The sequence below is a fragment of the Oncorhynchus tshawytscha genome, linkage group LG04, assembly GCF_018296145.1.
Source record: "Oncorhynchus tshawytscha isolate Ot180627B linkage group LG04, Otsh_v2.0, whole genome shotgun sequence".
NCBI lineage: Eukaryota > Metazoa > Chordata > Actinopteri > Salmoniformes > Salmonidae > Oncorhynchus > Oncorhynchus tshawytscha.
Genome location: NC_056432.1, coordinates 66934435 through 66962358, shown reverse-complemented (window position 1 = coordinate 66962358; position 27924 = coordinate 66934435). Strand labels below are relative to the sequence as shown.

Below are 27924 nucleotides of genomic sequence, written 5' to 3'. Positions count from 1 at the left end.
TCCGCAGTAAACTAAAACAATGATAACTAACCAGGGGCGTGCAAAATTATTCAGCCCCCTTAAGTTAATACTTTGTAGCGCCACCTTTTGCTGCGATTACAGCTGTAAGTCGCTTGGGGTATGTCTCATCAACATATGTTGGATATTTCATATATATAACTTTTTAACAAAAACTGAAAAATTGGGCGTATTTTTGAACTATTCCATTGTAGATTTTGGAGAGCATTTGCAGCAGTTTTCATGATTTTGGATCAGGTCTGGACTTTGTCTTGTTGGAAGACAAAGACAAATCTCCGTCCCAGTCTCAGGTCTTTTGCAGACTCCAGCAGGTTTTCAGAATGGTCCTGTATTTGGCTCCATCCATCTTCCCATCAATTTTAACCATCTTCCCTGTCCCTGCTGAAGAAAAGCAGGCCCAAACCATGATGCTGCCACCACCAACAGTGGGGATGGTGTGTTCAGGGTGATGAGCTGTGTTGCTTTTACACCAAACATAACGTTTTGCATTGTTGCCAAAAAGTTCAATTTTGGTTTCATCTGACCAGAGCACCTTCTTCCACATGTTTGGTGTGTCTCTCAGGTGGCTTGTGGCAAACTTTAAACAACACTTTTTATGGATATCTTTAAGAAATGGCTTTTTCTTGCCACTCTTCCATAAAGGCCAGATTTGTCAATATACGACTGATTGTTGTCCTATGGACAGAGTCTCCCACCTCAGCTGTAGATCTCTGCAGTTCATCCAGAGTGATCATGGGCCTCTTGGCTGCATCTCTGATGAGTCTTCTCCTTGTATGAGCTGAAAGTTTAGAGGGACGGCCAGGTCTTGGTAGATTTGCAGTGGTCTGATACTCCTTCCATTTCAATATTATCGCTTGCACAGTGCTCCTTGGGATGTTTAAAGCCTTTTTGTATCCAAATCCGGCTTTAAACTTCTTCACAACAGTATCTCGGACCTGCCTGGTGTGTTCCTTGTTCTTCATGATGCTCTCTGCGCTTTTAACGGACCTCTGAGACTATCACAGCGCAGGTGCATTTATACGGAGACTTGATTACACACAGGTGGATTGTATTTATCATCATTAGTCATTTAGGTCAACATTGGATCATTCAGAGATCCTCACTGAACTTCTGGAGAGAGTTTGCTGCACTGAAAGTAAAGGGGCTGAATAATTTTGCACGCCCAATTTTTCAGTTTTTGATTTGTTAAAAAAGTTTGAAATATCCAATAAATGTCGTTCCACTTCATGATTGTGTCCCACTTGTTGTTGATTCTTCACAAAAAAATACAGTTTTATATCTTTATGTTTGAAGCCTGAAATGTGGCAAAAGGTCGCAAAGTTCAAGGGGGCCGAATACTTTCGCAAGGCACTGTATAAGGCATATTGACATATGAGAGACATACAGCGAGGCATAAAGAAAGCACAGGTGTTGATTAGGAGAGCTAACTAAGACCACAACGGGTGAGACAACCACAGCTAATGAACTAAAACAACAACAGGTAAAATGGCGATGACAGGGCAGAGAGGGTCAGTTAACTACACTCAGGGCCTGAGTTCGAGGCTGGGGCCGACAGATCATTTGTATTATTATTATTATGTTTTTTACAAATAAATAAACAAACAAACAAAATGGAGTACAGTGATTAATGGACAGTCCAGCGGGCATCAGCTATGTTGCCAAGGGATCATAGGGGGCAGCAATAGAAGGAACAGGGGAGCCGCGGAGTAGTTGCTATCACGCGGGTGACGCAGTGTTTAAAGCGTCTGCTCCGACTGAGGCCGATTGAAGGCACAGCGGATGGAGTATTCGTCGGCAGACGTGTCGTGGTGGTGCGGCGGGCTGCCGTGTCGACTCAGTAGGCCGGGAGGTGGGCTTCGGATAGCTTCGATACTGGGTAACTCGGTGGGTGCTAGCTAGCTGTGAAGATCAGGAGAATGGGCCAGGGATTACGACAGGAATCCGGCGTTGTAGTGGAGAGACAGTCCGTTACTGGTAGGCTCGCGAGTATTATCCATGCTAAAAAAAGGGCTGGTACCTGTGCAGAAGGTAAAGGCCGCTAGCAGTGGCTAAATAGCTTGTAGCTAATTAGCTGGTTAGCTTCTGATGGCTAGGTGGTTCTTGCTGTAAGGTTTAAATATGAAAAATAATAGCGGTTCCGTATCACATTGGGTGAGGCAGGTTACCGGAAGGTATAATTGAACTAAAATGGAGAAGAGATTGAAAATAAAATTGAAATATATACAAAAAAAGACGAAAAAATACAAAAGTACACAAGAGGATGAACAAAACACGTCTGCAGTGCTACGCCATCTTGGAGAATGAGTATAAGTATTCAGACAATAAATTGAGCTCAGGTGCATCCTGTTTCCATTGATCATCCTTCAGATGTTTCTACAACTTGATTTGGAGTCCACCTGTGGTAAATTCAATTGATTGGACATGATTTGGAAAGGCACACACCTGTCTATATAAGGTCCTACAGTTGACAGTGCATGGCAGAGCAAAAAAAAAAAACAAGCCATGAGGTCGAAGAAATTGTCCGTAGAACTCTGAGTCAGATTTGTGTCGAGCCACAGATCACAGATCTACTAAAAAATGTTTTGCGGGGGTTGTTTAATCCATTTTAGAGTGCTGTAATGTAACACATTGTGGAAAAAGTGGGGTCTGAATACTTTCTGAATGCAGTGTAACTGTTATGCACAGGCCAGCATAGTATCAATGTGGAGCGGCTCTGTATTTCTGTACCTGTTTCTCATCCCATCCCTGTCTGGTAATGGGCAGATGGCCATTTGGGCTCAGTGTCTTCCTATGTGTTAATGGGCTTGCTGGGAGGCAGACGACCATTCCGGCTTTCTGTGTGTGTGTGTGTGTTACACAGAGGTGTATGTCGTGTGGAGCTCTGCGCTACTCGCTCTCTCCTGTGTGGGTGCAAAGCACTACTTTTTTGTTACTCCTTTTTTTTTAAGGCATTTCATTAAACTCTCCTCTGTACACCTACACTGCCCCTCCCACCTTCGATGTCATGTGGGTGGGAGGATGTTTTCTAAAGGAAAGGAGAAAAGCATTTGAACTGGAGGCAGGCCGCTACATAACTAGTGGGGAGGGTAAAGTATAGGAGCCAGACTGATGTCTGCATGCTCCTTAGTGTGGGAGCCTGCTTGTCTTCCCACAGCATGTCATCCACAGCATTGTGTACGAGACAACTAAACACCAAGGAAAGGCTGGGGCTAAATGTCAGGGCACTTCCATCTGGTACAAGGTTAACTGCTGAAGAAAAACAACTCTTGGCAAGATGTGAGGTTGTGTGATGAATGGAGGACTGGATCAAGAAATGGATTGCAGTATAAAACAGACTCTGTTCTCTATAAAACCGCCCCCTTTCCAATACTAATTTGGTTTCTATCTTTGTTGTACTGTCAGAGAACAACCTAGGTCAACAGTTCAAGTTAGTAGTTGACATTCAGTGTACTGTATATTAATTTGCACACTAAGAGCCCATCACAGATTATTGAAAGAGGACATCATAGATATCGAGTTGTCTAATAACACACTTGAATTCTACAGTGTGTGGCTTCCTAAATGTAATAATAAAGATTGCTTCTCTGCAGCATGTAATGATGGTTATTGGAATAAAGCATGAATGGCTACAGAGAACCTCAGTGAGGTCCCTGATGCATCAAGGTCTGCTGCTAGTTTCTCCAGTGCCATTGTCAACTGCCTCCATGAGAACAGGAGATCTAGAGGGAAGGTCCCTCCTGAGATGTGGTGGAGGGCGTGAGAGAGCTGCTGCCAACCAATTAGGCTTGTTTCTGTCTGCTTGGTCTCTGGGGGTGGACATGCAACAGGCAAACAGAAGAACACCTGTACCACATGCACATCTATACACACATGAACATACTCCGAAAACAGAATGTTATACAGAATAATATCGACCACTGAAAGGGTCATGACCCATGATCCAGAGAACATAACCTTTATTATGCATCCGGGTGTCTGTGTGTAGAATGGAGAAAGCTCCCCCTTGACTATTTGTATTCTGTGGTCATTCATAATGGCTCTGTCAAATGTCATGCTCAACGTGTGTGTGTGTGTGTGACCATGAATATCCACAGTCATGTTTAAGGGTTCTCCATGATAACAGCCTACATGTCAGCCTATGGGTTCTTATCTCCTTCCCACAGTGGGTCCTACTGTATCTGCCACCAGCAGCACGTTACAAATGTACTTTTAGGAATCAACTATCCCCGGAAGCCGAGAGACATACACTACATGACCAAAAGTATGTGGACACCTCCTTGTTGGACATCTCATTCCAGAATCATGGGCATTAACATGGAGTTGGTCCCCTCCTTTGCTGCTATATCAGCCTCCACTCTTCTGGGATGGCTTTCCACTAGATGTTGGAACATTGCTGCAGGGACTTGCTTCCATTCAGCCACGAGCATTAGTGAGGCCGGGCACAGATGTTGGGCGATTAGGCCTGGCTTACAGTCAGCATTACAATTCATCCCAAAGGTGTTCAATGGGGTTGAGGCCAGGACTCTGTGCAGGCCAGTCAAGTTCTTCCACACTGATCTCGAGAAATAATTTCTGTATGGACCTCGCTATGTACTCGTGGGCATTGTCATGCTGAAACAGGAAAGGGCCTTCCCCAAACTGTTGCCACACAGTTGGAGGCAAAGAATTGTCTAGAATTTCATTGTATGCTGTAGCGTTAAGATTTCCCTTCACTGGAACTAAGGGGCCTAGCCCGAACCATGAAAAACAGCCCTAGTCCATTATTCCTCCTCCACCAAACTTTATAGTTGGCACTATGCATTGGGGCAGGTAGCGTTCTCCTGGCATCAGCCAAACCCAGATTTGTCCATCAGACTGCCAGATGGTGAAGTGTGATTTATCACTCCAGAGAACGCGTTTCCACTGCCCCAGAGACCAATAGCGGCAATCTTTACACTACTCCAGCCGACACTTGGCATTGCGCATGGTGATCTTAGGCTTGTGTGCGGCTGCTCGGCCATGGAAACCCATTTCATGATGCTCCCGACGAACAGTTATTGTGCTGACGTTGGTTCCAGAGGCAGTTTGGAACACTGTAGTGAGTGTTGCAACTGAGGACAGACAATTTTTGCGGGCTGTGCGCTCCTGCACTCGCCAGTCCTGCTCTGTGAGCTTGTGTTGCCTACCACTTCACGGCTGAACCGTTGTTGCTCTTAAACATTTTCCCTTCACAATAACAGCACTTACAGTTGACTGGGGCAGCTCTAGCAGGGCAGAAATCTGACAAACTGACTTGTTGGGAAAGGTGGCATCCTATGACGGTGCCACATTGAAAGTCACTGAGCTCTTCAGCAAGGCCATTCTTCTGCCAATGTTTGTCTATGCAGATTGCATGGCTGTGTGCTAGATTTTATACACCTGTCAACAACAGGTGTGGCTGAAATAACCAAATCCACTCATTTGAAGAGGTGTCCGCACACATTTGCAGAAGTCTAAGAACTTCATGAAGTTATCTGTGCTAGAATATTCTGAGATGTTAAGTTTTACTCTATTTTTGAATGGATATGGGATATGCTGCCCTGACGTTCCCAGCTCTCTGGAGTTGCTACTATTGGCCGGCTTGAGTAGTGTTAATATAGAGTTTAAGAAGAAGTGCTTTGTGCTTATACTGTAAGTGTCTATATGGCAAAACCAAATAATTTGGTCAGCTTTGAAACAGATTCTTCCACTTCAGAGATCCTTCAGTTTAGTCAGGGGTGTGTGTCTGTATTTATGTGTGTACTATTCCACTGACATCTACTCTTTATCAGTACATTTGTGTTCCCCTGCCAGTCCTTCTGTGTTGGAGCCAGGATGGAATTGCTTCTATTGTTGGTGTTTCTGTTTGTGTGTGTGTGTGTGTGTGTGTGCTGTTCTTATTGAGTCTGTCTGTGTCAGTCTACACTTTAAGGTTTGGGATTTGTATTATTTGTGTATTCCAGATATAGTCGCTGAACATTGAATGTTTCCTCATTGGTAATGGACTTGTTCAGTGCTGCCAAACATTGTCTCCATCATTACCAGCTCTCCTGAGTCTAATTATTGTGCTTTTGACAATATGTCAAAAACACCCTGCCTGTCTGTTACACAATGGACAAACGAGACTGTAGTAGAGGCACTATAATCACCAATTTCATTTCATGTTTCTAGAACAATGAAATCTCTCAAGTGAATGAGAAAGTGGCCATTGCTTTCAGACAGCAGTTTGGAGTCACGCTTCTCACTGGTTTGTAGGCACGACATGGCTTTCACCTCTCTACGTGATTATTAAAGAGTTTGACAACCCTGTTTGTAAGCTTTCAAATGATATCAAACCCTGCTGTTTATCTTTTTTCAGTGATGAAAACATGGATGTCTCATGGTAGGGTGGGTATGCAAAAGGGGTCAACTTTGACCACATTTATCTCCTGAATGTTTTGGCAATTATGTCAAGCAAGTCACTTTCTGACCACTTCTACCATGGGCAAACATGCATGGAATATTTCATGCAAATCAAAAGTGGGGCAGTCAGAAAGTGATTGAATTCATATAGAACCACCCTTATGCCAAAATACTCAGTCTGTCAGCTCCACATTTTACATGATTGAAGTTCGAAAACTTGGAAATGTACCACTCTGACTTGCTGATCAATCCTCTCTCATCATCCACAGAACAGATATCTGGTTCATCTGTAATGGTGTGATCACAGTGCTGCTCCCATTGTTCCTCTCCTACATCTCCCATAACCACTCTCTCTAACGCATGATGAGAGCTTGCCTATCAGCACAGCAATTCCAGAACAGAATCACTGATAGACTGGTTATGCTAACATTAAAGAGGAGAGATTCAAAGTGGAGCTCTAACCTGGTCAGACTTTATTTACATCCCTATAACACATACTTACCACCTGTCACCATGACATTCTCTAGTATTTTTGAATCTAATTTGAAATCATTACAAACGGTGTCGTGTGCAAATTTATGAATGAATCGCCAAGAAACTGATAGGTATTTGTTAGGTAAGGATAATGCCATTGAATTGTGATCATGTCATTTGAAATTCTGACTCTCTTTCTTGATTTTCTCCCTCTAGGTGGAGCGGATCATGGACAAGCGGCGCAACAAGAAGGGGAAGTGGGAGTACCTGATCCGGTGGAAGGGTTACGGCAGCAAGGAGGACACCTGGGAGCCCGAGCACCACCTGCTGCACTGTGAGGAGTTCATCAACGGCCTGCATCTGCACACCCAACACAAACAACCCAAACCTCCCAAGCTGCCCACCGGGACGACAGGGGGACCATGGAGGCCGGGAGGGCCCCCAGGGGGGGTTGGACCACACCTCCTATCCGCCCGTCCTCCCGCCCCAGACTCCCCGAGAGCACGAGCAGAGGCACGTAAGAAGAAAAGGACTGGTGTTAGTCCAGGGGCCGGGGTTAATCCTGGGGCAGGAGTAAGGGAGGGCATGGGTTTGGGGGTTGGTACTGGAGCTTCTCAGAAGCAGAAGAAGGTGAGCGGAGGAGGAGGAGGAGGAGGGGGGGGGAAGCATGTCTCTCCACACAGGATGACCAAAGCTATGCCGTACAAGGCTCCTCCGGGGGGACTGCAGTTTGTGCCCCCGGTAAGGGCCCCTCATAACGGACTACAGAACGGAGAGATGGACCATGTCCTGTACAGGGCAGCAGCCGGGACACACAGACTGACCCATGACACGGAGAGGGTGATGGGGGGCGTGGAGACCCCCGGGACACCACTGGTCAATGAACTAGGTAAGTGACGCACTCTGGATGGTGTATATATACCTTTATTATAGATAGTTGGACCGTGAGTTTCTCCTGGCCAAGTGACCTGGCTAGAAAACATTCAGGCCCCTAGCTATTGATTGAATGAACATGTGCAGTAAACTGTAGGATTGATAGACAGAGGGATAGACGGAACATTTACATCACAGCTTGAGGTGATGCTGGTTTGTTCAGTCAGCTTGCTATCTTGCCAATATGCCAGCCAACGTTAGCTTACATAGTATCCCAGTGGAAATGACATTGTTATATTGTTGTTGTCATTTTTGTTTTCACTCAATTCCAATTCAATGTAGTTTTGTTCTCTATTGAATTACAGTGATTCCAGCGGGATGGGAATATTCATTTGAATTGGAAATCCATTGTATCCTGGACAGTTAGCTACATGCCATAGTGGATCTGGTAAACCAGGTTGTATCTCTGCATTGTACCAGATGTAGATGAGACAGCCAGAGGATGCCTCCGTAACCTATAGTTGAATGCATGCTCTGAGGTCCTTATGGTTCAGTATTGTACTACTGAGAGTGGTGATAAGGACAGTGAATTTCACTCCCGGGTCACAGTCCAAGACTAACCTCATTGAGTTAATGATTATATATATGAAGTCCTTTCCACCTCTGCCAGGGTCAAATCACAATGTGTGGAGGCTTTGTCATCACATTGATAGTTAGATTCTTCTACATTTGTCTTGATAGACTGGGTGTTTGTCAGTGGTAGTATTTTGCACTCTTATTATGATTTTGTTTTAGTCCAATCTCATACCCAAGCAAATCAGTGCCATGTGGCACATTTAACACATTGCAGCATACTGATGATATACTGAAGGCAGTTAATGGCCACATTACCACAATGTGTGACACTTTACAACTTGAAACACAGTACTATTGTACACCTCATATTTATGTTAGGTGTGAATCGTGTTCTGTAAAGCATTTTATTGTTGCTGTTAGTTCTCTATTATCACTCAGGATAAGCTGGAGCCCTCGGCCACGGTAGAGCTGTGAAGAGGTTGAATAATGTTCGCTTATCTGACTAGAACAAGGCATGGAAAGTCACTGCATTTATTTGCGCCAAACTACGAAGAAAAGCCAACAGCAGGCATCCTTGTAAAAAGCATAAACAATCTGTGCTTTTCCACAGACACCCTTTGTGTGTTTCCACAGACAATTATTGTTTTCCTATCCAGAATCAGTAGACCCCAGCTGAAAGGCACAGCAATGGGCTCATAAATGTGACCCGTTTCAGGAAGCTAGGCTTATGTCGTACGTCACTACTTCACAGGAGAGTCATTTGAACGTAATCGTTTTATTTTTATAAAAATGTGTTTTTGGGCAGAAATGCCTTCTGGAATATGTGAATGTTCATCTGTCTTAATAACAAACTTGTATGCCATGTGTAAATACAAATACAATTGTTAAATTACGAGCCTAGTTGGTTTAGCCACGGAAAAAGACAGGAACCTTCCTGCTAGCCATGATTGGCTGAGATAATTGTTGGGCTGGACTTGCCGAGAGATGAGTTTGGATTGGTCTGCCTTGTAGCATGCTTCTGTCAATAACAGAAGCCTTCCTACCGCATATTATTTTTAAAGATTTAACATTAGCCATGGAGAACTGCAAAAGTGTTGCTACTGCTCGAAACAACATTGCTTCCCTGAATTTAGCAGGTGCTATTGACAAAGTGGAAAAAAGTTGTGGACTACTTTCTGTACACGATCAGTATGAACTGGAGGTACTTGACACAACGCAGGCCAAACAAGTTGTACAAGCAAACTGCACCATTTACACCTTTTGTATCCTGTGCATGTGACAAACAAACTTTGATTTTGTTTGGTATAGTGTGTGTTTACCAGAGACGGTAATGTGAACAACAACATTACCTGCACCAAAGTCAGATTAGTATATAGGCAAAGGACTACATAGTGTATTGTTACCTGGAGTTTCTCCTTATTGTAGGCTACTACATTCACTACTTTTAGTCTTGAAATCTTTGGTTGTTTACTACAATACCTTACTCACTCTGTTTAGCACATGGCCTCGCATGTGAATCCCTAAAGAGATGGGTGGGGCTAAAGCTTAAGAGGGTGTGAACGATGATGAAGATGTGTAGACAAAGAAGAGCTCTGCAGTAGGTGTACCAAAACTTTCAAGGGCCATTTCCTCAAAAGTAGGGTTACAAGTTTATCAACTTTCAAAGCAGAATTACTTTCCCATTGTTCCTCATCTGCAGTGTAAGATGTACCATTTTGTAGCTCTGAATCACTACTTTTGTCCAATGTAAAAAACACCATTTCTAATTTTGCCACATAAGACCGAATCGAGGTGGTCGGTGACAAATTAGCTACAGTCCCTTATGCTTTGCATTATCGTCTCTACCTCTGTCTATCATGAAAGCAGGACAGGGTTGAGGTTATTATGTCATCCATCTATATACATCCACTATACGGATTCATTAGTGTCACTTTGCCTTCATAGAAACATTTGCCTCAATATGGTCCCATCGCAACAAATGTAATAGTTTATTGGTTGGGTGATAACATTGACCTACGATGTCTAATGTCACGAGATGACAGACGAGAAATGTCTGTCACACTTACAGCTAGCCTTGGATTCTAACATCTGTCTGGGGTCTGGGGACTCTTGACAGGCCTACCTACCCCTGAGGGATCAAACCAAGGTTTGGACATGGTTTCCAGCATTTACGATCTAGCTCTTTTTCCCATGGTCAAATCAGGTCATAGAATACTTGTGCTGAAACATTTGTTGTGATAAAATATATTTGTAGAAATAGAATAAATGATCATTGTAGTTGGTAATGGGTCAAGTTAAGTTTTCCTTGGTCAGTAACTGAATGTTGGTCCCTGTTTGGTCTTCTGTGCTCACTAACTGTTCTATGTTGACCTGTAAACAAAATGAATCACTTTGTTTCTCTCTGAGGATCCTAGTCTTGCATTTGAATGTTGTCACAGCCATAGTTTACCCCAGACTGGGGAATTGGTGTGAATCCATTCTCTGTGCTCATTTGCAGTCATGCCTCTTTCATTGTCTTAGAAACAAATAGAATCAAGATGGGGTCTGATTCAATAGTTATGATACGTTGACAGGAGCAGCATGCAAAATGAGGATGATGTTTCCTGATGATAAAATTGATATAGCCTTCTCACTCTTTCAAGGGAGTATTTTAAGAAAGTGTGAATAGACAACTATTGAGATGCAAACAGAGCAATGTAGTTGACCAAGTTTTTTTCCTTCGATATCAGTAATGCACATCCCATCTCTACGGAAGTTAAAATATGATTTACATGTCTATTGTGTCACTAGCTGAGCTGGCACTTGCAGTACTACTGTGGGCACAACAAATGTATCTGAATAAGTCTTCCAGTGAAGAGGCTCAAGTACACCCCTTGAGATGCACCAGGTCGTTTTCCAGGAAAGTCTCTCTAAAGTAGGGTACACTGCTCTGACTCCTGATGGATCCTCTGCCCATCACGCACTCTGCCCATCACGCACTCTGCCCATCACGCACTCTGCTCCATATGTTCCAACAGGCTCCACACTCTCCAACGGTGAGGTGAATCTGCACAGCTCTGTGAAGAGGAAGCTTGGAGAGGACAAAGGCTACGTGTTCCACAAGCGGCTGAGGTACAACGTGCGGCAGAACGAGACCAACTGTCGATTCCGTGACATTGTCGTCAGGAAGGAGGAGGGCTTCACGCACGTGCTGCTCTCCAGCCAGACGTCTGACAACAACGCACTAACACCAGAGGTAGGGGATACGTTACACACACACTCATGAATGCACGCACACACACAACAACAATGCAATGACACCATAGGTAAAAGCTTTGACATAGAAATTGGACTCAAGCTGTGCATGACCTTTTTGAATAATTCAGTACCTAGTGTTTTTTCCCATGTATGTACTGGAGCACTACATAATGTATATGTCACTATGCATTGCCTCACATTTTAAATGAGTAACAATGTGACTCGACTGAATTACGGCCCATCGCAGACTATTGTTTGATGGGATTTCTATGGATATCTCAATAGGAAGATTATGACCGAGAAATTAATACCTCTCTGATAGTGTTACATTTTGATGCCAAAAACCTTTTATTGTCTTGACATAACTCAGCATAGAAGCGTTTTTTCCTATTTTTCTTACGCACTGAAAATGGGAATGGATTGTCTTTGTGTAAAATATGACTATTGTCAAAGTATGCCTTCACAGTGGTTCTCCGCAGGACTTTCTTCACTTCAAACGACTGTACTGAGCGATTCGCAAGCCTGTCCATTAATGTTTTTGGGAGTCTCGATACATGAGAAAACCCACTGCCTCTCAAATGACACTGGTGCCCAGTTATCAGCGGGTCCTTAACTGATCATTACCACTGCTGAAAAGCTGGTATTAATTGGCCAATTAGTTCCTCTGCTGCTCTGACTGTCCACGGTACTGGAGGCTTTGTCCTGGCTAACTCACAACATGGCTATAACAACTAGGGCCAATGTTTGTTCAATTTACTTTTTCGCACCCTCAAAAGAGCTTATCTCATTGGCGACTGTTACTGTAGAAAACTGCCATGAGCGACCGGAGCAGCTCTAGTGATATGCAAGATTCCCTTGCATCAAAATCCTTCTGCTTAAGTGTGGAATACGTCTGACTCATCCACTCTCAAGTGCTGTATTTCCATACTGCTCTTCTATGATACATTCCATAGATTTCCGAGCTGAGTGGTCCCCCTTTAGAAAATCTTCTCTTGGGAGATGTGTATCTGTCTATGTGTGTGTTTGACTGACAGCTGATTGCTTATTTCCCCAGGCATCAAGCTATTAATGGGGCGGCAGGTAGCCTAGTGGTTGGAGCGTTGGACTAGTAACCGATAGGTTGCAAGATCAAATCCCTGAGCTGACAAGGTACAAAATCTGTCGTTCTGTTCCTAGGCCGTCATTGAAAATAAGAATTTGTTCTTAACTGACTTGCCTAGTTAAATGAAATAAGATAATAAGCAGTTGTATGAGTCTATGACACTTCCCTGTGCATCCCAGTAGGCCATAACATAATGTTTGTATAAATCAAATCAAATGTTATTGGTCACATGCAGATGTTATTGCGAGCAGATGTTACTTAGCGACAGCGTCTTCTCCATGTTAATGTGCTCGCTCCCTCTTTTCACCTCTGGACACTTTCTTTCCTTTATCAAGCCTGTAGATGACCATTATTCTGTATATGGAAATGCATATTTAACTGGCTCTGGAGTGTGCTTGACGTAATCTTACACAAGGTCATATGCAACCCAGTATTTTTCATGGAACATTTGCCCTCTGCCGTATGTTCCTCCAGTTGTGCCAGATAAATTAGGGATCATTGGGGGTGAAAACCTTCAGTCTGGGGAATCACTCATGCTTTGTCTCTGTTTTCTTCATATTATGTCTAGTTCTGATTAGCTACCCAGGAAAGGGCAAATAATAGCCCATATTAATATATTTAGCCTGAGAAATAAGGTTTATGAAATCAATAAATTGCTCAAATCAGTTAACATTCAAACAGTGCCTTCAGAAAGTAAACACACCCCTTGATATTTTCCAAATGTTGTTAGAGCCTGAATTTAAAATGGATTATATTGAGATTTCTTTGGTCACTGGCCTACACACAATACCCCAAAATGTCAATTTGGAATTATGTTGAATAAGTCTGGCTGCACATCTGATTTGGCAAACTTACTGTAAATTGAGAAATTATGTGACTAAACTGAACAAAAATAAGAATAAATTGTATTATGAAACCATGATAAATGACAAAGTATGATGGATACAAGTTTTTTAATACTTTAAATGAAATTATGGGCAGAAAGACTAATTAAACTCAATCTTTCATTGAATCAAATGCCTCGTTTGTCACAAAACCTTTTGATGTTGCCAATTACTTTAAGGTAGAGTGGCCAGACGGAAGCCACTCCTCAGTAAAAGGCACGACAGCCTGCTTGGAGTTTGCCAAGAGGCACCAAAATGACTCTGACCATGAGAAACAAAATTCTCTGGTCTGATTTTACCAAGATTTAACTCTTTAAATCAACACATCGGTAGGAAACCTGGCACCATCCCTACGGTGAAGCACGGTGAAGCATGGTGGTGGCAGCATCATGCTGTGGGGATGTTTTTCCGTGGCAGGGACTGGGAGACTAGTCAGGATCGAGGGAAAGTTGAACGGAGCAAAGACCAGAGAGATCCTTGATGGAAACCTGCTCCAGAGCACTTAGGACCTCAGACTCGGGCAAAGGTTCACCTTCCAACAGGACAACGATCCTGAGAACACAGCCAAGACAACATAGGAGTTGCTTTGAGGCAAGTCTCTGAATGTCCTTGAGTGGCCCAGCCAAAGCCCAGGCTTGAACCCGATCGAACATCTCTGGAGAGACCTGAAAATAGCTGTGCAGCGATGCTACGCATCCTACCTGAGAGAGCTTGAAAGGAGCTGCAGACTAGAATGGGAGAAACTCAAATCAAATCAAATCAAACTCCCCAAATATAAACTAACATTCAAAAGTTTGGGGTCACTTAGAAATGTCTTTATTTTTGAAAGAGTAGCACTTTTTTTGTCCATTGAAAGAACATTAAATTGATCAGAAATACAGTGTATATTCTGGTTAGAGACAGTTTGCGCTGTTTTGTGAAGGGAGTAGTACACCGTGTTGTACGATATCTTCAGTTTCTTGGCAATTTCTCACATGGAATAGCCTTCATTTCTTAGAACGAGAATAGACTGACGAGTTTCAGAAGAACGTTATTTGTTTCTAGCCATTTTGAGCCTGTAATCAAACCCACAAATGCTGATGCGCCAGATACTTAACTAGTCTAAAGAAGGCCAGTTTTATTGCTTCTTTAAAATCAGGACAACAGTTTTCAGCTGTGCTAACATAATTGCAAAAATGTTTTCTAATGATCAATTAGCCTTTTAAAATGATAAACTTGGGTTAGCTAACACAACATGCCACTGGAACACAGGAGTGATGGTTGCTGATAATGGGCCTATGTATATATTACATCAAAAATCAGCCGTTTCCAGCTACAATAGTAAATTACAACATTAACAATGTCTACAGTGTATTTCTTATCAATTTGATGTTATTTAAATGGTAAAAAAAAATGTGATTTTCTATAAAAAAACAAGGACATTTCTAAGTGACACCAAACTTTGAAACGGTAGTGTAGGTGTGCCAAGGTTGTAGTGTCATACCAAAGAAGACTCAAGGCTGTAAACACTGCCAAAGGAGCTTCAACAATGTACTGAGTAAAGGGTCTGAATATTTATGTAAATGTGATATTTCAGTTTATTTGTAATTCATTTGTAAAAATGTCTAAAAACCTTCTTTAAAAAAAATCATTATGGGGTATTGTGTTTAGATTGATTAGGAACAAAAAAAAGTGTCAATTTTAGAATAAGGCTGTAACGTAACAAAATGTGTAAAGACGAGGGGTCTGAATGCTTTCCGAATGCACATTATGTCATGCATGTATTGATGTCATAGAGCAGCTGTCAATCAGTCATTCTGTATTGGCTTTATTTTAGTATCTGTCTATGCAGTATTTATGTGGAACCCCCACTGGGTGAGACCATTATTCCATGAACCCCGAGGTCGTCTGGAGCCTCCATAACCCTGCCATCACCCCACTCGCTGACCTTAACCCATGTAGTCTGATTACTAGGGCAGGGACAATACCGGGGTATCAATATTTTTCCCATGGCAAAAATTAAAGCACGAAGCAAGTCTTTGGTCCTTTTTAAAAATCTGTTGTATGTTAAATAGTGTGCTATTTGACATCTAATGAAGCAGTCTTTTTCATGATTTCTGTTTGTGACAACTCCCTTTCAGCCCTTCCTCAACTCTTCATACAAGCTAACCACTTCTTTGGTATTTGAATTGGTATTTTATTAGGATCCCCATTAGCTGTTGCGAAAGCAGCAGGGGTACAAACAAAACGTGTCATAATAAAGAGATTAATAGACAGAACAGCTCAAGGACAGAGCTACATACATTTAAAACACCACACACAGCCTACATATCAGTACATACACACACAATATCTAGGTCAAATAGGTGAGAGGCGTTGTGCCGTGAAATGTTGCTTTATCTGTTTTTTTAAACCAGGTTTGCTGTTCACTTGAGCAATACTACTGTATGTTTTCTTGCATTTGTTCTGGATTTGGGGACTGTGAAAAGACCCCGAGTGGCATGTCTGGTGGGGTAAGTGTGTGTCAGAGCAGTGTGTAGGTTGACTATGCAAACAATTAGGAATATTTCAATTGTGTTTCTTATAAAAAGAAGTGTTGCAGTCAGTCTCTCCCCTACTTGTAGCCAAGAGAGACTGGCAGCATAGTATTGATATTAGTCCTCTGATTACAATGAAGAACAGGACGTGCTGCTCTGTTCTGGCAGCTGCAGTTTTTCTAGGTCATTCTTTGCAGCACCTGACCATATGACTGAGCAATAAGGAAGATAAGATAAAACTAGAGCCGGCAGGGCGAGCTTTGTGGAGTGGGGTGTCAAAAAAAAGCAGAGCATTGCATTATCACTGACAGACCTCTCCCCATCTTTACAACCATTGAACCAAAATGTTTAGACCGTGACAGTGTACAATCCAAGCTAAAAAACCAAGTAATTTAGTATTGCTCAACAGCCCCGTTTATTCTTTATCAGATTCAGCTGAGGTCTAAAACTTAGGGAATGATTTGTACCAAATAAAATGCTCTTTAGTTTTAGAGATGTTCAGGAATAGTTTATTACTGGCCACCCATTCTAAAGCTGACTGCAACTCTTTATGGGTTACAGTGATTAGTGTATAGGGTTGAATCATCAGGATACATACAGTGCATTCACAAAGTATGACCGCTTGACTTTCACCCCGTCAATCTACACACAATAACCCATAATGACAAAGCATGGCTGTGTGCTTTGGGTTGTTGTCCTGTTGGAAGGTGAACCTTCGCCCCAGTCTGAGGTCCTGAGCGCACTGGAGCAGGTTTTCATCAAGGATCTCTCCGTTCAGCTTTCCCTCGATCCTGACTGGTCTCCCAGTCCATGCCGCTGAAAAACATCCCAACAGCATGATGCTGCCACCACACTTCACCTTAAAGCTGGTGCCAGGTTTTCTCCAGAAATGACCCTTGGCATTCAGGCCAAAGAGTTCAATCTTGGGTTTCATCAGACCAGAGAATCTTGTTTCTCATGGTCTGAGAATACTTTAAGTGCCTTTTTAGCAAAATCCAAGCGAGCTGTCATGTGCCTTTTACTGAGGTGTGGCTTTCGTCTGGTCACTCTCCATAAAGGTATGATTGGTGGAGTGCTGCAGAGATGGTTGTCTTTCTGGAAGGTTCTCCAGTCTCCACAGAGGAACTCTGGAGCTCTGTCAGAGTGACCATCGGGTGCTTGGTCACCTCTCTGACCAAGGCCCTTTTTTTTATTTTTTTTTATTTCACCTTTATTTAACCAGGTAGGCTAGTTGAGAACAAGTTCTCATTTGCAACTGCGACCTGGCCAAGATAAAGCATAGCAGTGTGAGCAGACAACACAGAGTTACACATGGAATAAACAATTAACAAGTCAATAACACAGTAGAAAACAAAGGGGGGAGTCTATATACAATGTGTGCAAAAGGCATGAGGAGGTAGGCGAATAATTACAATTTTGCAGATTAACACTGGGGTGATAAATGATCAGATGGTCATGTACAGGTAGAGATATTGGTGTGCAAAAGAGCAGAAAAGTAAATAAATAAAAACAGTATGGGGATGAGGTAGGTGAAAATGGGTGGGCTATTTACCAATAGACTATGTACAGCAGCAGCGATCGGTTAGCTGCTCAGATAGCTGATGTTTGAAGTTGGTGAGGGAGATAAGTCTCCAACTTCAGCGATTTTTGCAATTCGTTCCAGTCACAGGCAGCAGAGTACTGGAACGAAAGGCGGTCAAATGAGGTGTTGGCTTTAGGGATGATCAGTGAGATACACCTGCTGGAGCACGTGCTACGGATGGGTGTTGCCATCGTGACCAGTGAACTGAGATAAGGCGGAGCTTTACCTAGCATGGACTTGTAGATGACCTGGAGCCAGTGGGTCTGGCGACGAATATGTAACGAGGGCCAGCCGACTAGAGCATACAGGTCGCAGTGGTGGGTGGTATAAGGTGCTTTAGTGACAAAACGGATGGCACTGTGATAGACTGCATCCAGTTTGCTGAGTAGAGTGTTGGAAGCCATTTTGTAGATGACATCGCCGAAGTCGAGGATCGGTAGGATAGTCAGTTTTACTAGGGTAAGCTTGGCGGCGTGAGTGAAGGAGGCTTTGTTGCGGAATAGAAAGCTGACTCTTGATTTGATTTTCGATTGGAGATGTTTGATATGAGTCTGGAAGGAGAGTTTGCAGTCTAGCCAGACACCTAGGTACTTATAGATGTCCACATATTCAAGGTCGGAACCATCCAGGGTGGTGATGCTAGTCGGGCATGCGGGTGCAGGCAGCGATCGGTTGAAAAGCATGCATTTGGTTTTTACTAGCGTTTAAGAGCAGTTGGAGGCCACGGAAGGAGTGTTGTATGGCATTGAAGCTTGTTTGGAGGTTAGATAGCACAGTGTCCAATGACGGGCCGAAAGTATATAGAATGGTGTCGTCTGCGTAGAGGTGGATCAGGGAATCGCCCGCAGCAAGAGCAACATCATTGATATATACAGAGAAAAGAGTCGGCCCGAGAATTGAACCCTGTGGCACCCCATAGAGACTGCAAGAGGACCGGACAGCATGCCCTCCGATTTGACACACTGAACTCTGTCTGCAAAGTAATTGGTGAACCAGGCAAGGCAGTCATCCGAAAAACCGAGGCTACTGAGTCTGCCGATAAGAATATGGTGATTGACAGAGTCGAAAGCCTTGGCAAGGTCAATGAAGACGGCTGCACAGTACTGTCTTTTATCGATGGCGGTTATGATATCGTTTAGTACCTTGAGTGTGGCTGAGGTGCACCCGTGACCGGCTCGGAAACCAGATTGCACAGCGGAGAAGGTACGGTGGGATTCGAGATGGTCAGTGACCTGTTTGTTGACTTGGCTTTCGAAGACCTTAGATAGGCAGGGCAGGATGGATATAGGTCTGTAACAGTTTGGGTCAAGGGTGTCTCCCCCTTTGAAGAGGGGGATGACTGCGGCAGCTTTCAATCCTTGGGGATCTCAGACGATATGAAAGAGAGGTTGAACAGGCTGGTAATAGGGGTTGCGACAATGGCGGCGGAAAGTTTCAGAAATAGGGGGTCCAGATTGTCAAGCCCAGCTGATTTGTACGGGTCCAGGTTTTGCAGCTCTTTCAGAACATCTGCTATCTGGATTTGGGTAAAGGAGAACCTGGAGAGGCTTGGGCGAGGAGCTGCCGGGGGCGGAGCTGTTGGCCGAGGTTGGAGTAGCCAGGCGGAAGGCATGGCCAGCCGTTGAGAAATGCTTATTGAAGTTTTCGATAATCATGGATTTATCGGTGGTGACCGTGTTACCTAGCCTCAGTGCAGTGGGCAGCTGGGAGGAGGTGCTCTTGTTCTCCATGGACTTCACAGTGTCCCAGAACTTTTTGGAGTTGGAGCTACAGGATGCAAACTTCTGCCTGAAGAAGCTGGCCTTAGCTTTCCTGACTGACTGCGTGTATTGGTTCCGGACTTCCCTGAACAGTTGCATATCCCGGGGACTATTCGATGCTATTGCAGTCCGCCACAGGATGTTTTTGTGCTGGTCGAGGGCAGTCAGGTCTGGGGTGAACCAAGGACTGTATCTGTTCTTAGTTCTGCATTTTTTGAACGGAGCATGCTTATCTAAAATGGTGAGGAAGTTACTTTTAAAGAATGACCAGGCATCCTCAACTGACGGGATGAGGTCAATGTCCTTCCAGGATACCCGGGCCAGGTCGATTAGAAAGCCTTCTCCCCCGATTGCTCAGTTGGGCCAGGCAGCCAGCTCTAGGAAGAGTCTTGGTCATTCCAAACTTCTTCCATTTAAGAATGATGTAAGCCACTGTGTTCTTGGGGACCTTCAATGCTGCAGACATTTTCGGTACCCTTTCCCAGACTGTCTCGGAGCTCTACGGACAATTCCTTCGACCTCATGGCTTGGTTTTTGCTCTGACATGCTCTGTCAACTGTGGGATCTTATATAGACAGGTGTGTGCCTTTCCAAATCATGTCCAATCAATTGAATTTACCCCAGGTGGACTCCTATCAAGTTGTAGAAACATCTCAATGTTGATGAATGGAAACAGGATGCATCTGAGCTAAATTTCGAGTCTCAATGCAACGGTTCTGAATACTTATGTAAATAAGGTATTTTTTTATTTTGTTGCAGAAAAATAAAAACCTGTCTTCACTTTGTCATTATGGGGTATTGTGTGTAGATTGAGGGGAAACAAATATTTTATAAATTTTAGAATAAGGCTGTAACTTAACAAAATGTGGAAATAGTGAAGGGGTCTGAATACTTTCCGAAGGCACTGTATAGAGGGGGCTTGATTGCTGCTGCTATGTCAAATTAGGATTCTGCCTTCTCTGTCATTAAGGGGAATATTTATGCTGGGATCTAGAGCCATGTGCACTGATGGCTCTGTCTGTAGCCTCAGTTTCATTGGGCAGGTGTGAAGAATTACACTGAACAAAAATATAACGCAAGGTGTAAAGTGTTGGTGCCATGTTTCATGATCTGATTAAAAGATCCCTGAAACGTTCCATACGCACAAATTGCTTATTTCTCTCAAATGTTGTGCACACATTTGTTTACATTCCTGTTAGTGAGTATTTCTCCTTTGCCAAGATAATCAATCCACTTGATAGGTGTTGCATATCAAGAATCTGGTTAAATGGAATAATTATTACACAGGTGCAGTTTGTGCTGGGGACAATAAAAAGCCACTCTAAAATGTGCAGTTTTGTCACACATGCCACAGATGTCAAGTTTTGAGGGAGCGTGCAATTGGCATGCTGACTGCAGGAATGTCCACCAAAGCTGTTGCTAGATAATGTAATGTTCTATTATGTACCATAAGCCACCTCCAACATAATTTTAGATAAACCGGCCTCACAACTGCAGGCCACGGCGACTTGTGGGCGAGTTGTTTGCTGATGTGATATTGTGAACAGAGTGTTTCATTGTGACGGTGGGGTTATGGTATAAGCAGGCATAAGCTACGGCCAAACAAACACCATTTTATCAATGGCAATTTGAATACACTGAGTTAGCGTGACAAGAACCTGAGGCCCATTTGTCGTGCCAGTCATCCGCCACCATCACCTCATGTTTCAGCATGACAATTTTCACCTCTGGATGAAAAGCGTTCCCAAAGTAAACTGCCTGTTACTCAGGCCCAGAAGCTAGGATATGCATATAATTGGTAATATAAAATATATAATATAAAATATAAAAGTTTCCAAAACTGTTAAAAATGTCTGTGAGTATAACAGAACTGATAAGGCAGGCGAAAACCTGCGAAAAATCCATCCAGGAAGTGGAATTATTTTCATCTGGCTGTTTTTCAACTCAATGCCTATAGAGAATCCAATGGGTTAGGAATCAGATTGCAGTTCCTATGGCTTCCACTAGATGTCAAGTCTTTAGACATGGTTTCAGGCTTTTATTTTGAAAAACGAGTAAACAGCCATTTTGGTCAGAGGACAGAGGAACTTTGCAGACCTGATTCAGCGCACTCCCGTGAGTGTGCCGTTTGTTTCTTTTCTTTTCTATTGAAAACAGTATTGTTCGGTTGAAATAGTATTGATTATATAGACTATTAACAACCTGATGATTAATTATAAACATTGTTTGACATGTTTCGACGAACTTTAACGGTACTTTTAGTATGTATTCGTCTGCCTGTTGTGACCGCCTTGGAGCCATTGGATTACTGAACAAAATGCGTTTTTGGGACATAGAGGAACTTTATCGAACAAAACGAACATTTGCTGTGTAAATGGGAGTCTTGTGAGTGCAACCATATGAAGATCATCCAAGGTAAGTGATTCATGTTATCGCTATTTCTGACTTTAGTGACTCCTCTAATTGGCTGGTAAATGTTTGTTTGCTTTTTTACAAGAGGTGCTGTCCTCAGATAATCGCATGGTATGTTTTCACCATAAAGCCTTTTTGAAATCTGATACAGCGGCTGGATTGGTGACAGGGGTGCAGTATTGAGTAGCTTGGATGAATAAGGTGCCCAGAGTAAGCTGCCTGCTACTCTGTCCCAGATGCTAATATATGCATATTATTAGTAGTATTTGATAGAAAACACTCTGAAGTTTCTAAAACTGTTTGAATGATGTCTGTGAGTATAACAGAACTCATATGGCAGGGGAAAATCCAGGTTTGTCCAGGTTTGTAGTTCATCTCTTTGACATTCCAATATACAGTGTAAATGGTGTCATATTGCACTTCCTAATGCTTCCACTAGATGTCAACAGTCTTTAGAATGTTGTTTCAGGCTTCTACTGTGAAGTGGGGGCGAATGAGAGCTGATTGAGCCAGGTATTTGGCAGAGTGCCACAGGCTCTGAGGCGCAGTCACGAGAGAGTTAGCTCTCGTTCCATTGCTTTTCTACAGACATAGGAATTCTCCGGTTGGAACGTTATTTAAGATTTATGATAAAAACATCCTAAAGATTGATACTATACTTAGTTTGACAAGTTTCTACGGGCTGTAATATAACTTTTTGAACTTTTCGTCCGACGTTCGGCTGGACCTGAAGGCGTGTTTGGATTTGTTTACCAAAAGCGCTAACAAAATAACCTATTTGGACATAAATGATGAACTTTATCGAAGAAATCAAAATTTTATCGTGGAACTGGGATTCCTGGGAGTGCATTCTGATGAAGATCATCAAAGGTAAGTGAATATTGATAATGCTATTTCTGACTAATGTTGACTACACAATATGGCGGATATCTTTTTGGCTGCTTTGTTGTCTGAACGCTGTACTCAGATTATTGCATGGTTTGCTTTTTCCGTAAAGTTAAAAAAAAAATCTGACATAGCGGTTGCATTAAGGAGAAGGATATCTCTAGTTCCATGGATAACACTTGTATTTTCATAAAAATGTATGATGAGTATTTCTGTGAATTGATGTGGCTCTGCACAATCACCGCATGTTTTAGAACTACTGAACGTAACGCCCCAATGTAAAATTAGATCTTTTGATATAAATATGCACGTATTGTGTAACATGAAGTCCTATAAGTGTCATCTGATGAAGATTATCAAAGGTTAGTGATTTAATTATATCTCTTTGCTTTTTGTGACTCCTCTCTTTGGCTGGAAAAATGGCTGTGTTTTTCTGTGAGTTGGTGTTGACCTAACATAATCATTAGTGGTGCTTTCGCTCTAAAGCATTTTTTAAATTAGACACTGTGGCGGGATTAACGAGAATTTGATCTTTAAAATGGTGTAAAATAGTTGTATGCTTGAGGAATATGAGATTTTTGTTGTTTTGTTTTGGCGCCCTGCACTTTCACCGGCTGTTGGCGAGGTGGGACACTACCGTCCCACATATCCCAGAGAGGTTAAGCCGATGTATAACACTTGTATATTTTATGAATGCTTATTATGTGTATTCCTGTATTTTGAATTTGACGCTCTGCAATTTTACCGGATGTTAGCCAGGTGGGAGCGTCCCACATACCCTAGAGAGGTTTTAAAGTGTCTGTGACCAACCGATGCATATCTGTATTCCCAGTCATGTGAAAGCCATAGATTAGGGCCTAATGAATGTATTTCAATTGACTGATTTTCCATATATGAACTGTAACTCAGTAAAATCTTTGAAATTGTTGCATGTTGCGTTTTTATTTTTGTTCATTAAATATTGATCTGATTGCTCAGTTAGATACAGTTAAGTTGGAAGTTTACATACACCTTAGCCAAATACATTTCAACTCAGTTTTTCACAATTCCTGACATTTAATCCTAGTAAACATTCCCTGTCTTAGTTCAGTTAGGATCACCACTTTATTTTAAGAATGTGAAATGTCAGAATAATAAGAGAGAATGATTTATTTATTTCAGCTTTTATTTCTTTCATCAAATTCCCAGTGGGTCAGAAGTTTACATACACAAATAGTATTTGGTAGCATTGCCTTTTAAATTGTTTAATTTGGGTCAAATGTTTCGGGTAGCCTTCCACAAGCTTCCCACAATAAGTTGGGTGAATTTTGGCCCATTCCTCCTGACAGAGCTAGTGTAGCTGAATTAGGTTTGTCGGCCTCCTTGCTCGCACACGCTTTTTCAGTTTTGCCCACAAATATTCTATAGGATTGAGGTCAGGGCTTTGTGATACCTTGACTTTGTTGTCCTTAAGCCATTTTGCCACAACTTTGGAAGTATGCTTGGGGTCATTGTCCATTTGGAAGACCCATTTGCAACCAAGCTTTAACTTCCTGACTGATGTTGCTTCAATATATCCACAAAATTGTTCTTCCTCATGAAGCCATCTATTTTGTGAAGTGCACCAGTCCCACTTGCTGCAAAGCACCCCCACAACACGATGCGGCCACCCCTGTGCTTCACGGTTGGGATGGTGTTCTTCGACTTGCAAGCCTTCCCCTTTTCACTCCAAACATAACGATGGTCATTATGGCCCAACAATTCTATTTTTGTTTCATCAGTCCAGAGGACATTTCTCCAAAAAGCATGATCTTTGTCCCCATGTGCAGTTGCAAACCGTAGTCTGGCTTTTTTATGGCAGTTTTGGAGCAGTGACTTCTTCCTTGCTGAGCGGCCTTTCAAGTTATGTCGATGTAGGACTCGTTTTACTGTGGGTATAGATACTTTTGTACCAGTTTCCTCCAGCATCTTCACAAGGTCCTTTGCTGTTGTTCTGGGATTGATTTGCACTTCTCACACCAAAGTACGTTCATCTCTAGGAGACAGACCGCGTCTCCTTCCTGAGCAGCATGACGACTACGTGGTCCCATGGTGTTTATACTTGCGTACTATTGTTTGTACAGATGAACGTGGTACCTTCAGGCATTTGTAAATTTGCTCCCAAGAATGAACCAGACTTGTGGACGTCTACAAAAACTAATTCTGAGGTCTTTGCTGACTTCTTTTGATTTTCCCATGATGTCAAGCAAAGAGGCACTGAGTTTGAAGGTAGGCCTTGAAATACATCCTCAGGTACACCTCCAATTGACTCAAATTATGTCAATTAGCCTATCAGAAGCTTCTAAAGCCATGACATCATTTTCTGGAATTTTCCAAGCTGTATGTAAACTTCTGGCCCACTGGAATTGTGATTCAGTGAAATAATCTGTCTGTAAACAATTGTTGGAAAAATGACTTGTGTCATGCACAAAGTAGATGTCCTAACCAACTTGCCAAAACTGTAGTTTGTTGACGAGAGTGGTTGAAAAACAAGTTTTAATGGCTCAAAATATGTAAACTCAAAGTATGTAAACCGACATCAACTGTATAACCTGTTTACGCTTGCATTGCCTGTAGCGTGTACGCTCTTATCTTGTCTGTAGATCATGGGGGTAATGTACAGCAGGGCTCTGATCTGATAGTTCAATCTTCCCTCTCTCTTCCTCCTCTCTCTCTCTCTCCACCCTAACTCACTTTCTCTTCTCCCTCTCTCTCTCTGTGTAGATAATGAAGGAGGTGTGTCGGGCTCTGGGGAACGCAGCAGCTGATGACAGTAAGCTGTTGCTGCTCAGTGCTGTGGGGAGTATCTTCTGCAGTGGCCTGGACCCGTCCTACCTGATAGGACGCCTCTCCACAGACCGACGGAAAGAGAGCAGCCGCATTGCTGACGCTGTACGGTAAGAGAGGAACATAAGCTATAGCCACACACGCGCGCGGAAGTAACACACGATTGCAATTATCCACCTAAAGAAGGCTACAGCAGGAACAGAGAACACAGCACACATGCACACTTACCTAGACATCTCTTACCGTTAGTGCATTTACCTGACGTCTTACCAAGGTCAATTATCTTAGCGCACTGGAAGATAATTTTGCTTATTTTAACCTAAAAAAGGCTTGATACAAGTGGGTAAGATAATTTATCTTATTTAAAGATATTTGATCTTAATGAGATGTCTTACCAAGACCAGTTATTTTTCATACTTTAACTTCAACGTGGTAGGGGGCAGTATTTTCACGTCCGGATGAAAAGCTTGCTCAGAGTAAACTGCCTGCTACTCAGGCCCAGATGCTAGGATATGTATATTATTAGTAGATTTGGATAGAAAAAAATCCAACCAGGAAGTGGGAAATCTGAGGTTTGTAGGTTTTCAAGTCGTAGCCTATCCAATATACAGTGTCTGTGGGGTCATATTGCACTTCCTAAGGCTTCCACTAGATGTCATCAGTCTTTAGAACCTTGTTTCAGGCTTCTACTGTGAAGTGGGAGAGAATGAGAGCTGATTGAGTCATGGGTCTGCCAGAAGGCCATTGGCTCAGTCAGGCGTGCGGCCGTTAGAGTTAGCTCCATTCCCTTTCATTTCAAAAGACAAAGGAATTCTCTGGTTGAAACATTATTGAAGATTTATGCTAAAAACATCCTAAAGATTGATTATATACATCGTTTGACATGTTTCTATGAACTGTAATATAACCTTTTTGACTTTGTCTGGACCTAGTGCCTGCACATTTGGATTACTGTACTAAATGCATGAACAAAAAGGAGGTATTTGGACATAAATGATGGACTTTATCAAACAAAACTAAAATTTATTGTGGAACTGGGATTCCTGGGAGTGCATTCTGATGAAGATCATCAAAGGTAAGTGAATATTTATAATGCTATTTCTGACTTTTGTTGACTCCATAACATGGCGGGTATCTGTATTGCTTGTTTTGGTCTCTGAGCGCTGTACTCAGATTATTCCATGGTGTGCTTTTTTCCGTAAAGCTTTTTTGAAATCTGACACAGCAGTTTCATTAAGGAGAAGTATATATTTAATTCCATGCATAAGTTGTATTTTCATCAACATTTATGATGAGTATTTCTGTAAATTGACGTGGCTCTCTGCAGTTTCACCGGATGTTTTGGAGGCAAAACATAACAACGCGCCAATGTAAAATGAGATTTTTGGATATAAATATGAACTTTATCGAACAAAACATACATGTATTGTGTAACATGAAGTCCTATGAGTGCAATCTGATGAAGATCATCAAAGGTTAGTGATACATTTTATCTCTTTCTGCTTTTTGTCTCTCCTCTCTTTGGCTGGAAAAATGGCTGTTTTATTGTGACTAGGTACTGACCTAACATAATCGCATGGTATGCTTTTGTCGTAAAGCCTTTTTGAAATTGGACACTGTGGTGGGATTAACAACAAGTTTATCTTTAAAATGGTGTATAACACATGTATGTTTGAGGAATTTTAATTATGAGATTTCTGTTATTTGAATTTGGCGCCCTGCACTTTCACTGGATGTTGGTCAGGTGGGACGTTAGCGTCCCATGTACTCTTGAGAGGTTAAACTAAGTCTGCTTGACCTGATTCGCCTAAAGTAGGATAAGCACGAATAAGCACAAAGACACAGTCATATTGTACTGTATAGTTTATAATCACTGTTTTGTGTCTCCTCTCCCAGAGACTTTGTGCTGGCATTTATCCACTTTAAGAAGCCCATCGTGGTGGCCATCAACGGGCCTGCTCTGGGCCTGGGGGCCGCTATCCTGCCTCTATGTGATGTGGTGTGGGCCAGCGAACGGGCCTGGTTCCAAACGCCCTGTGCTGCCCTCCGCCTCACCCCCTCTGGCTGCTCCTCCTACACCTTCCCCCAGATCCTGGGAGTGGCTCTGGTGAGTCTGGTTGCCTGGTCCCCTGTGCAGATTTTTCTTCAAACCCTGCAGTAAAACACGATTAAACTAATTATTCAAAGTTTTACATCTATATTACCTTGTCCCCGCCTCTCACCCTGACAGACCAATGAGATGCTGTTCTGCGGGAGGAAGCTCACGGCACAGGAAGCCTGCAGCCGGGGCCTGGTGTCACAGGTATTCTGGCCAACCACGTTCAACCAGGAAGTGATGCTGCGCGTGAAGGAGATGTCCACCTGCAGTGCTATGGTAGGCTTTTCTGACATAGAGATAGTC

General features: G+C 42.7%; 1 protein-coding gene across 1 annotated transcript in view; it reads left to right on the top strand.

Annotated features, from left to right (window-relative positions):
* LOC112249268 (chromodomain Y-like protein 2) overlaps window positions 1–27924 on the top strand; it is a 39676-nt gene that overhangs the window by 8177 nt on the left and 3575 nt on the right. Inside the window, exons 2-6 of the mRNA XM_024419077.2 lie at window positions 7108–7780; window positions 11358–11575; window positions 25461–25633; window positions 27420–27630; window positions 27754–27897. Of these exons, the coding sequence (XP_024274845.2) occupies window positions 7108–7780; window positions 11358–11575; window positions 25461–25633; window positions 27420–27630; window positions 27754–27897 (1419 nt within the window). The remainder of the gene's footprint in view (window positions 1–7107; window positions 7781–11357; window positions 11576–25460; window positions 25634–27419; window positions 27631–27753; window positions 27898–27924) is intronic.